The sequence below is a fragment of the Pieris napi genome, chromosome Z (genome assembly GCF_905475465.1).
Source record: "Pieris napi chromosome Z, ilPieNapi1.2, whole genome shotgun sequence".
Taxonomy (NCBI): Eukaryota; Metazoa; Arthropoda; class Insecta; order Lepidoptera; family Pieridae; genus Pieris; species Pieris napi.
The window spans coordinates 1,885,918-1,898,150 of record NC_062259.1 but is presented as its reverse complement, the minus strand read 5'-3'; the positions used below and the strand labels follow the sequence as shown (position 1 = coordinate 1,898,150).

Below are 12,233 nucleotides of genomic sequence, written 5' to 3'. Positions count from 1 at the left end.
GTTTACGGGTAAAGTATCTGTATATGTGTCCAAAAGGAATGACACAAATGCCGTACAGTAATAAATGATCTATATTGCTTCTGCAACTGTCGTCGAATTAAAAATTTGCACCGACTTCCGGCACCATCACTTTTGTACGGCACTAGGTTTTTCGACATTAATTTTTAATCATCTATACACTTATAACAAAGCCCTACATTAATAATTAGTCGAAATTCCACCATTGTACCTGAGAAAGTCCATTCACTCACGTACTCACATGTACCGCTCAGAAATGACGGCATAGTGCTCAGAGCTATTTTCAGATATAGTAACAGCCTTCTAAGCGTAATTCAGGTTGGGTCATTTCACAGGTATTTTTTGTTCATGGGCTTGTGGTCTATTAGCTCTATTTTTAAATTGGTTAAAAATATTTTAAGTATAAAGCGTTTCTATTAACAGATGACATTGCTTTTAGTTTAGAATGCAATATAGTATTTAAATAATCATCATATAATACTGCCGTGCTTGTATGTTTAACTTGGCTCGGGCGCTACCGTTTCCCCGGATAAGTGCAAATCCAGGGTTGCTGCGACTCCAGAGTTTAGAGCAAGCAGAGAAGAAATAAATTATCTAGAAGTTAAGCCAGCACTGCTATGTGAACCCATATCTCAAAAACTGAATCGATTTTGATGACATCAAGTGTCAAAATTCCACCTTGACCTTCACATATGGCGTTATACAGAGCGTAACTTCGCGTACTTCATACGTACCACTTCATGGAACCAGCATAAGAATTTACAACACGCGTTAGAAGTTATACTTCTTTGGCGTAATCATTTTCTTCGAGCACTTTAGAGTGACTTTTTCCTCTTCGAATTGCATTTTTCTTATCCATTTTAATGGTCACTTCCAATCGAAACGATATAATATCATGATATTTTACAATAAACACTAAGTTTTTTATCACATTGGAACGGGTTTTCTCCTATAGAAATCATTATTTTCGTTTAAATAAACACGACTCTGAAAAACAATACGCCATGACAGACAATGCAACTTGTCGATAAAACAGAGCGCCAACTAGCGGCCCAGACTGTTTTACCGACGTTTGAACAGATATTCAGGGTGTCGGTTTTTTGTGACGGTGTGCGCGAGGCGAGTATCGTAAAAAATTACTCTCATCATTTTCCCCTAACGTATCAAAAGATGTATAACTTCATAAAATTTTAAAATGAAGTTATGCACTTGATGAAATAATACATTGTATGTTAACCTTGGTTTTAAAGGTTAAAGAAAATAAAAATATGAGACCTTTCACTTACGTAAAGTATACGAAATGGCGTAACTTAGCGAGCATTTAATGTATATTTAACTTTTAGATTTTTATAATTTTTTGTTAAAGTCTTAATTTCAGAATATAGTTTAGTATTTGCAATGTTCTTAACCTACATACTTAGTATACTAACAATAAAAATTTATATTTATTTACGTATAATTAAAAATTAAGACAGAAAAATAAACAAATTTAAAAAGTTTTTAAAGCTTTAAGGCTGGCATTTCCTCGCTGTATTGCGATTATTCGTTCAAAGCACCAGCTCTGGGGTCACCGGTACCTACCAGGCGCCAACTTAAATGTTTAGTAAGTTGTGCACCTGAACCCCACGCTCCAAGAATCTCTCAAAGTTATTAAACTCGAAGTTGGAGGAAAGACTCTTATATACTTGAGCCGTTTCTTATTTTCTGCCAGCTGGAGCGGCCGCAGAGCAAAAAAGCTTTTTTGCTTGTGCGAGCGAGGTTTGACGGGGCTAACGTTTATAAGTAGAATCCTATACCAAAGCCCGTCTCATCCTCCAAGGGATCAACGTCATCCCATTTGGGCGCTTGCCATCGTCTCTAGCGATGCCTATTGGCCTCAAAATGACTGGAACATTGACGGAGGCAAGAGAGCGGCATACGATGTCGTTGAGCGCGGCGTCGCGAGAAAAACGCACCTGCACTCTTTTGGCAAAGGAGGCCATGGTGACCAAGGCTAGTTACTTCAAAGCCTAAGCCTTTGGTTAAAATATATTTTAGTAGGATCAATTTATTTGGATCTCAATACAATTAGTCTGAGCTCTCAAAGGTGGAACGAAAAATAGTTAATAATTCAGAAATCCTCTGCTGAGATTATGAAGCTGGCTAACTAATAAAAAGCTTTAAAAAATACATTTTCTGGACTTTAATATCCAGAAATCTTTCAAAAAACAATCACATCACATATAGAACTATTGTCTGTGCTCTGCTTTGCCCTTGTGGTGGAAGGTTATGTGGAAGTGACGCCCCCTGTGGCCATGAATGATGTAGAATGGACTTTAGTACAGCAAGGGCCATTACTCACATTCGGCCTTTGCAGAGCTGGGGGTTGTCGGGTGCAATACTTGGAAGGATGCGTGATCAACAGACACCCTTAGTCACCTATAGCAATCCCGAGATTCTGTTTCACTCCAAGGTTACGTCTTTACTAGCAGAGGCGTCGCCTGCCTATTAAAATATTTTAAATGTCTCTTAGAATATTTATTAAACATACTTTTGAACTAATGTTTAGTTGCCTTCAGGAACTGTCTTTGTTAATAAAATTGTTTTTATTGTTTCAGGTAATTATTCAAATAAGATGAGGAAGTATTAAGATGGCATCACTGTTTTCATGAGTTAACGTTACGTTAGGTAAGGTTTTTTTTTAAATTCTAAGCAGCGTTTGTGATCAGGTTAGGTCAGGTTAAAGCCCAATTTTTTTACATAATAATATACATGTATATGTATTTATCAAACGTATATCCACAAGGCACAGTTACATAGGATCATGTACTTTTCTACTATAGCTAATAATATGCCTGGTTTGTGTAATAGATATATGTTCATAATAATTATTTAATTAACTTCAGCTATGTCTGGTGGGATTGGTGTCTCCCACCGGACGCTAACGACGACTTCTCCAATTTTCTTATGATATTTATGGGCGACTTGGAGCCCGCCATTACGCCTTTTCTTTAAGCAGTTTTGAACCCTCTCCTCTTTGTCACCCACTGACAGATCATCAAAACTCTAAGGCACTAAAAGACACATAAGCTTCAGGAATACAATAAGTGTTAAGCGTATAAATCAAGGAATAAATTTCGGTCCGGTTTTCTACATTGATATACAATACCATTTATTTTTCAAGTGAATCAAAATTAATGTAATTTTAGCTTCATATTTCCGTTACTTTATGTAGAGATAGCGGCTAAACCCGTTCGCAATTGTTGGTATTATTTCATCAGTTACTCGGCGACCTTGGAGGCTACGAATTTCGCGTATTTATAAGCGTTTAACGAAACGCTATAGGCGATTATATCTGTGTTGTGTATTTCAATTAGACACGCATTAAACATTACGATATTTTCTTTTTTTTTAATTATTTATAAAAGCTTGCCAACGCTTGGCACACTGATACATTGTTACAAGAAAAATAAATTACAAACTAAGGCAATCATAAACATGAATAGAAAAGAAAACTATCCAAACTGTAGGAAAATTGATTTCAAAGTGTGTGACGATCCAGGTCTTTTGGCCAAAACTCGTTTTTTAACAAGTAGGTACAAATGGGATGCCTGGGGCAGAAGGTACACGAAATTTAAATTTAGTTAATAGTGTGTGAGGTAAAATTACGCACCACCACAGTGCAAATTCCTTTAAATATATTAGATTGATAGAAATCTGAGGTCCAAACCTAAAATGGTTAAAGCGCTACTGATTAGTTTTTTATCAGCCACTCCAACCCAGGAGAGCTTATTGCACTATTTTAGTGGCCGCGCGTCCTTTTCTATATTAATAGTTTATTAATTAAAAACTTGACTGTTTATTAATATTATTATGTATTTGGATTAATATCTCGTTGGTATTGACTCGGCATATAAGGATGTATTTAGCGGAGGTTCTTTGTTTGATTCTTGGTGTTTGTTCTTTGTTATTTATGGTCTTATATTCAACTTTTTTTTATTAATATGATGTATGTGATTACTGTAATCGTTCCTTATATGTCTACTATACAACATATGTAGTGTGGACTCAGTTTCCGTCCTTACACGCTCATTTGGTCAAAGTGTTGGCTAATTAAGCCGGCCTAGCTCCTTCCAGTAGCTCAGAAGTTTCCTGAGAACTTCACGGGGCGACCTCACTGCTCCGAGGATTTCTGCTCGTTGTAATACCACAGCCACGCATTGCAGGCGTACTTGGGTTACTTTATGATATATATACTACGTGTCCAGGGTACATCTACTAAAAGTACCAGATGCTTCCTTTCGCAGTTTTGCCTAAGAATTTCGTGTATTTTGACAGATTTGCGATATCCTTTACACAAATCGTTTTATTTCAGTGTGTCTTTCTTGCATGAAAAGACGGCAACATATGCTCTAGCCCCCGGTGGCAGGCTGCAGATGTCCATGGGTGAATTTCATTTGCTCTAAAGTGTCCGCTCTTTGTCCTGTCTTTTTTTATGGGAAAGGAATCTTGCTGTTGGCCTGAAGGGCCTTGATAGCTTCGCTCGGGGTGTTTTGGGGAGTAGCTTAGCCGGAATGGGTTTTAGCCGCGACGAGCGTAAGGACTTCTCCTGAGAGACTCGGATTTTGGCTTGGGTCGCCGCAGGGTGGTCAATCGCCTGAATGGCAATGGACGGAGGCTCACAGGAGTGAGCGAAGTAGTAAAGGTTTTTTACCCTAATCTAGGCCCATAAAAAACTGTCCTATAAAATATATTTACTCAGGAATAAATACTTCGATAGCACGTTAAAGGGTGTGACTTTATCGCAGTGATAGTGGGTGTCTACAACTACTTTGAAATAACGTTTTAATCAACCTTCCTATAGCTGATCGATTACAAATTGTTCATTGAAAACCAGTTATGAGCAATTGAAATTCCTGGCGAAGTCGTAATATTGTTAGAGAATTTATGAATTGTCTTTAAGACAGCTGCTTGAGCGATGCGTCTTTTTGCTTGTATAAATAATATTTTTAACGAATTCTACACTTGTAATGATGGCAAGCGAACGAGATGTTGATCCCTTGGAAGATGGGACGAGCTTTGGTATGGGATGCTACTTGTGTACGTTAGTCTCACCTTCCTCGGACAATAAAAATTGGCGGAAAATAATAAACAGCTCAAATATAACACAGCGAGGTAATGCCACCATTAAAGGGTCTTTCACAGTGAGCATTTTGAAATACTATTATTATTATGTAGGTTACGAATATTGTAAATAAAATATTTGTGGGTGGGAAATAAATACTTTCTTTCGTGACATTCTTAAATAGGCTATTAGACATTAACTTGTCTATAATTTATTGTACTTTTTAGACAAAAAAACGTATACGATATTTATATACGAACCACATGTCAAACCAATATTCCCCATTGAAATAAATAAATGACATTAATGACATTAAAACACTTAACATCAGATGAGCTTCTAGCTTTTCCTAAAAAGGGACTTTATTTACTTAAAAAGCTTGCTGTCTCCCGCTTGGCCCGGGCGAGAACTACTCCGCAAACATCCTCATGATATTATGGGCGAGTGGGAAACCGCTGGCCGGCTGGACCCGTGTTACATCTCGTGCTATTTATCTTAGTGACATATTTGACAATCTAACGGCAGAATTTTTGAAGTTATACTTGTTTAGGCGCGTTATGAAAAATTGATGAGAGTGCCGTGATTTTCGCGCGCGCGCACCGTGACACAAAATTAACAGAATGAAGTTGCCCTCGGATGATGCTACGGCATTGGACATAATTTAAAAACAACATTCGAATAATAATCGGATTTATGTTACACTTAATGTAAGAGAATAATAATAAATATTTATTTATTTACTTTTTCAAATGTAAATTGAACTTTATTGACTATAATGACTCCTTTTCCAGTCTTTGATTATTTAATTGTAATTAATTATTTGCATGCAATCAAAAACTATTTTTAATAATGCTCAAGAAGTATAACTTCTTACGCGCGTACATAAGTACACGCACCCTTTTTTCCAGCAGCGATGTGGATCCAGTCTCGATCTCCAGATCATCTGGCTCTTTCAAAAGTAGGAATCTCTGTATTTATTATTAATTCAATTGAGTAATATTTGAACCATTCACCGATCTTCGGATTGCTTTATAACTTGGCAAATCTTGGGTCATTTAATTTCAAAGCATGTATATTACAGCACTCGGTCACTAGGTTTCGGGCGTGGCTTGAATGGCAATATCACTTTTACTTTTTAACCGATATAAAAATTAAAGGATTTAATTCGGAGCAGCTGAGTCTCATCAGAAATTCCACCAGTATCTCAACCTCCCTTCCTCAACTTAGTGTTTAAAGTCCTACTATATTCAAACCAATTCGAATAAGGTCGTAAAGACCATACCAATTCTTAATAGTGGCAACGCACTCGCGAGATCTCTGACATTGAGAGAGCTTGTGGCAGATTTCCGAACCTATTTAACTTAGGGTCCTCCAAGGAGCGTATCATTATTAAAAGGCCGGTAACGCACTCGCGAGCCTTCTGTCATTTAGGGGGTCCACCAATTTTCTTAGGGTCTTTCAAAGAGCGTACCAATTCTTAAAAGGCCGGCAACGCGCTCGCGAGCCTTCTGACTGTTTAAGTGTCCCAAGGCGACGGGTATTTTTTTAAACAAAGATACAGGAAAACAAGTTATTTATTAGCAACAATAATTTAATAATACATATTTATTACGAAAGGAATGTGTCCTTTACCGGTTATGGTTCGGCAAATCTACAATAACTGCGCGTGCGCAGGTTAATTCCACTTGTGTCTAAAACCAACGCTGTTAATACAAAATGTTTTAAATTAATATGTGTTAGTAAAATATAGAAATATAAAACACAAGCAAAATTTAATAAATTTTAGTTTTTTTATCGAACAGGCGGGAAACATGTAGTAGGCTCATCTGATGTTACGTGATATTGCCCATGGGCAATGACAGAAGACAAGTACCTTTTAAAAATTTGTACGCTCTTTGAAGAACCCTATGTCGTTTTGGTTCGAAAGTACCTACAGCTCATGGACCCTCTAAATAACAAAAGGTTCGCGAGTGCGTTACCGGCCTTTTAAGAATTGGTACGCTCTTTGAAGAACCCTATGTCGTGTTGGTTCGAAAATACCTACCGCTCATGGACCCTCTAAATAACAAAAGGTTCGCGAGTGCGTTGCCTGCCTTTTAAGAATTGGTACGCTCTTTGAAGGACCCTAAGTCGAATTGGTTCGGAAATACCAGTGGGCTATGGACACTCACGATCTTGGGGGGAGACCCTAAATCGAATTGGTTCTTAAATACTTCAGTGGGCAGCCGGTTCCACATAGTATTAATCTGAACCTCGAAGTTTAAAAGGAAGTATTTCGCGCTCGGTCCGGCAAGTTTAAGGCCAAATATTCGGTCGTCTAAAGGCTCAAAGTGGAATCAGACCACAAGTTAATAAGTAGGTGTTATTTACAATGTATTGAATTTATGGAACTCGAAACTCTGATATTATTTTAATACTTTAGATTTAACAATTAGTGCGAAGTATTTTTCGTAGATTTTAAGAATGTTGGTTTAAATTATAAAGAGGAAATATTTGTTTTTTTAATGGATGTTGACACGGCACTCAAAGCCCTCTGCTATTCAGAGTGGTACCCTTCCCCACTAAAAACACAGCCCTCCAGACGATTAAGGCATTTAACCCGAAGGGACCCTATTTTATATCCGACATAGACCTCAATCAAAACCAGCGGACCATTACTACGTTATCCCTGATGAAAATTAAAATGTGTTTATTGATTATAACAATCCATAAGATTGAAAACCGGCAACGCACTCGCGAGCCTTCTGGCATTGAGTGTTCATGGGTGGTAGGTACTTCCGAACTAATACGACTTAGGGTCCTTCAAAGAACGTACCAATTCTTAAAAAGGCCCGCAACGCACTTGCGAGTCTACTGACATTGAGTGTCCATAGGCGACAGATGTTTCAGAACCATTCCAACTTTGGGTCCTTCAAAGAGAGTACCAGTAAAAGGCTGGCAGCGCCCTCTGGTATTGAGTGTCTGAGTCCGAGATACATCAGCCCTACGGTTACAAGAACTACATCAGACTCAAACAAAATCTTCGAAATCGATATTGGAAGAGTGCCTTTGTCCAAATGAAGTTTGGACGAAAAGAGAACCTTTCTAGTTCCTTCTTAGTTTCTTCTCTATTAGTGTCGCGATGAATTGCCTGTTAGTTGAAGTGAATGTCATTATAATAAATTTAGTTGGCTAACAATAAAACAAGACAAACCTAAGAATTGTTTATTTAATAGAGAGTGTTGAAAACTGGATTGTAGTAGGGTCTCACTGGGATGGGGAAAGGAAGAGCCCTGAGACCTATTTGCGCATACCCAACTGGGTTAATAGCTTGGTAACTGATTGGTGCCAGACCAACTGGTATTGGGTGGACGACTGACTGTACAGCATCTTTAGCCATCTCTTCCTTAGGACTTTCTGGTGCTTCAGCGGCCTTGGCTTCAACCTTAACTTCTTTATCTTCTGTTTTTATTTCGGATTTAGCTTCAGCGACTTCTTCCTTAGCGGCCACTTCGGCAGGAGCTGCCACAACTTCAGCGACATTAGCTACGTTGCCTTCCATGGCAGATTTGGCAATGTTTTCAGCGTTGTTGGATAAAGTTCCATCTAAAGCAGCTTCAGCGGTTTGGGTGGCTTCTAAAGCTTGCCATTTCTTCTCCTCAGCTGACCAGAATAGTTCTTCGCTCTTTTCCTTTGCTAGATCGTTGGCTTCAATGACTCCTTCGTTGCGGTTTTCAATTACTTGTTCTTGCAGCTCGCGTGCTTGGTCGGCTATGGCGCGGGCTTCGTCTGTTAGTCTCACCTGGAAAGAAATTAAGTGATCTAGTTGTATGTGAGGATTTATATGATGGAGATTTGTCCACTTCTCTAGAGATTTTCTACTGCGAACTAGTGGCTCCCCGTGAAGTTCTGCGAAGTTCTTAGTTCAAGTATTGAAAAAAAGCACACTCCTCCCTAAGGGCAAGAAATGGGTGTCCATGGCCTTTTATGGTTTACACAGCCTGGTCTGTCAATCATATAAAAAGCCTGGAGATATATTACCTGAGCGTTGATGACGGCTGCTTGTACATCTCCAGCTGGAACTGTGAGTGGTGCAGCAAATGTGACGATAGGCCCCACAATTGGTAGGTTTAGGTAGGATGGCGCTGCTGCTGCGCAGGCGAATAAAGCGGAGAGAACCTGGATAAAAAATACATGTGATAATTTTAGGTACTATTGGATCCCTAGATTGACATTTATGAGTTTTGTGTGCTTAGACTATGATTCTGGCATCCTTGTACTTGCAGGTGTTGAGTTCGGTGGTGGATCCTATAGGAATATTCATTCTTCACGCGTTTCTATGCAATTATTTATTGGTAAGTATTTGTATAACTGCTGTTAGTAACTCAAAGTGTGGCGAGTTTATAAAAAGGAAAGGTTTCTTGGCGTTGCTTCAAACCTACTGGACCTATTTGATAACTTCTTTCAGAATTATAATCATTTTATTTAATGAGGTGAACTTGCCCGCGCTCCCTCTATTGATATTGCTCGGTGATGTTCCGCGATATTTCAACGGTAATAGAATATTAAAGTGTCAAAATTGCTTTTTGACTATGTATTTCTGCGTGTAAATTTTTTATCGTAGTGCTAAAATCGTGTTTCCTTGTATATGTTTTAATTAAAATCAACTCAGAAATAAATTGTAATAACGTATTGTTGGAAAAGCGTTAAAAATTGTCGCATATATTGCAGCAGCGCGAGCGCGTAGGTACATTTCTTTTAAATAAGATACTATATAGTTTATTTAAAGCTCATTTACAGAAATTTTATTAAATATTTTATGAAAATAATAACGTATAAATTAAAATGAATCGCAAAATATGTAGCTAAGCGCAAAAGTCGAAGTACAGTTTGAGTTCCTTGAACTCTGAGGGAGGATTTTATGGAGAAAAATTGGGAAAAACCCTTAATCCGGAACAAGGAACAGTCTCTATGAGGTAGCATAGCAAAATTCGATATGTTGATATGTACTAAAAACTAAGTTTATTTGTAGTTGTATTATAATACTAAACTTCTAAATGAATAGCAGTTATCAAATCAAGGGCATTACAAAACTGGTAATATTAATTTACAATTGGCAGGTAATCGCACGTTTCAAATCACTACAAATAATAAATATTCCAACTTTGGAGCTTTGGATTTATTCCAACACTACAAAATGGCACTTTTAAAGGACTTTAAGTATAAGTATATATATATATACGTTAGAGCAGTGTTAGCCTAGTGGCTTCAGCTCATCCCTGAGCTCGTAGGTTCGATTCCCGGCTCTGTACCGATAGACTTTCTAAGTGCGCATTTAACACTTGCTCTTAAGAAAGAAAACATCGCGAGAAAACCGGCTTGCCTCAACACGACGGCGTGTCTCTGGCACAGGAGGCCTATTATATTGACAAATTATCATGGAACATATACATAAATCTAAAAAGGTTGTATACCGCCACTGATTTATTTGTATAAAATTTATAAATTCTCACCGATTAAGGGTTATAACACACAAATCTTATAAAAAAATACTAATAAAATTAAAGTACTGACCAGAACTCGCATTTTGTATCACTAGATGGCTACTGACTGTATCATCAGATGCCTGGTGGCTTTTATATGTATATCGAGATGTTATACAGGAATGCAGGAAGTCGTTCGGCTTGTCGCCATTTTGGTTCTTAAATTGACATGCTCTGCAGTGTGGGTTTACTTTGTATTTTAACGAAATTATTTTTTAGACTGGATATTTTACTCTCTCGTTTGACACAAATCTCGTATCCACACAAAGCACTATAATTTGAGGTCCAATATCAAGCATATAAAGTCAGTCATTCTTTTTGGGGAAAAGGGATACTTTTCTTTAATAAAATCACAGAGGCACTTTTATCTCTGCATTTTAATAAATTTAAGAAATGTATTAAAGGAAAGCTGTGTAAAAAGGCTTACTATAAAGTTAACGATTATCTAGTTGATAAAAGTGCCTGGGACTAGTGATAGACAGGGTACTTCAAATTAATTTGCGATATTTGTTTTAAAATAAGTATTGTTTGCAAGTCATTTTGATGACGATTTGCTTTTTTAAAAGAGTAGCAAGAATTTTTATCTCGTTTTCTCTCGGCCTACACCCTCTGTCTTCTTTGCCGATGAGTAGGGATGTCTACTGATTCAAATTTAATGACGAGGAATAAGTGATACCTGTATATTCCATAATAAACATATTTTATTTGGGACACTTATCCCTGAACCAATGGACTTTTCTATATGTCTAACACTCGCTGAGTAAGGAAAACATCGTGAGGAATTAGATCCACGTATCAGTGGCAAAGCATATATATATGCTTTTTGATTTCTATACTATTTGATCTCCACATTGAGGCTTTAGCGTGGGACACTTATCCCTGAGGTTCGTCCAGTTGTGAACCAATGGACTGTGGCTGATGAAGGCAAACATTGTGAGGAACACACACGTGTAGACACAGAATTCTAACCGATATCGAAGGCCCACATCTAAATGGTTGTAGCGAGAACATCGTAACACATTAGACCCAATCAGGCAAAGGTTGATCACCTTCTTGCCTCATGAAACAGATACATAAGAGGCACACAACTAAATGCTTGTACTAGTTTTATTTCATTTTCGTACGAGGGCAGTCCAAAAAACTGGGATATGTCTGGCGTTGTTTCGAACCTATCCTCTACCAAATATATACCACTATTTTTGTACTTGGGGAAATGCATTGCACATACCATACCGCGGCGCTTATTGCGGGAGAGTAATGTGGGACTCGTGATTGTGAATACCCACTAAAACCCAAACACCCACCAACAATCGCCTTAGGCAGTATACGATAACATCAGAGCTTTATCCACTTCACGTGTCATGTGGCGGTTGCGTCGGCCTCTCCACGCCCATTGTTGGTTTGTTAAGACACTTGACACAGCTAGTATCCTTCACAGACCGGGCCATACGCTTTTAGAAATAGCGAAGGGAGATCGAGTCCAGTACTTGAAGGCATCACAATCCCTTCTTTTGAACTCATGGACCTCTGCTTCCCCGCTTTGGCACTTTTTAGGTGGCGGGGATGATATAGATTTTGGTTTGCACTCC

General features: G+C 38.1%; 2 protein-coding genes across 5 annotated transcripts in view; one reads left to right on the top strand and one right to left on the bottom strand.

Moving 5' to 3' along the window:
* LOC125062329 (WD repeat-containing protein 7) overlaps nucleotides 1-12,233 on the top strand; it is a 139,886-nt gene that overhangs the window by 88,741 nt on the left and 38,912 nt on the right. The gene's annotated exons all lie outside the window — the stretch shown is intronic.
* LOC125062330 (pupal cuticle protein PCP52-like) lies at nucleotides 8,313-10,804 on the bottom strand. Its single transcript, XM_047668169.1, has 3 exons — nucleotides 10,676-10,804; nucleotides 9,143-9,280; nucleotides 8,313-8,903 (listed from the first exon to the last, which is right to left on the bottom strand). Exons 1-3 carry the CDS (start codon nucleotides 10,685-10,687, stop codon nucleotides 8,331-8,333), a joined length of 723 nt encoding a protein of 240 aa, XP_047524125.1. The 5' UTR covers nucleotides 10,688-10,804; the 3' UTR covers nucleotides 8,313-8,330.

What these genes read in the sequence shown, in the direction of transcription:
- LOC125062330 (XM_047668169.1), bottom strand. An exon ending in CAGCCGTCATCAACGCTCAG is followed by an intron (nt 8,904 to 9,142) that starts GTAATATATCTC and finishes ATTTCTTTCCAG; the next exon opens with GTGAGACTAACAGACGAAGC.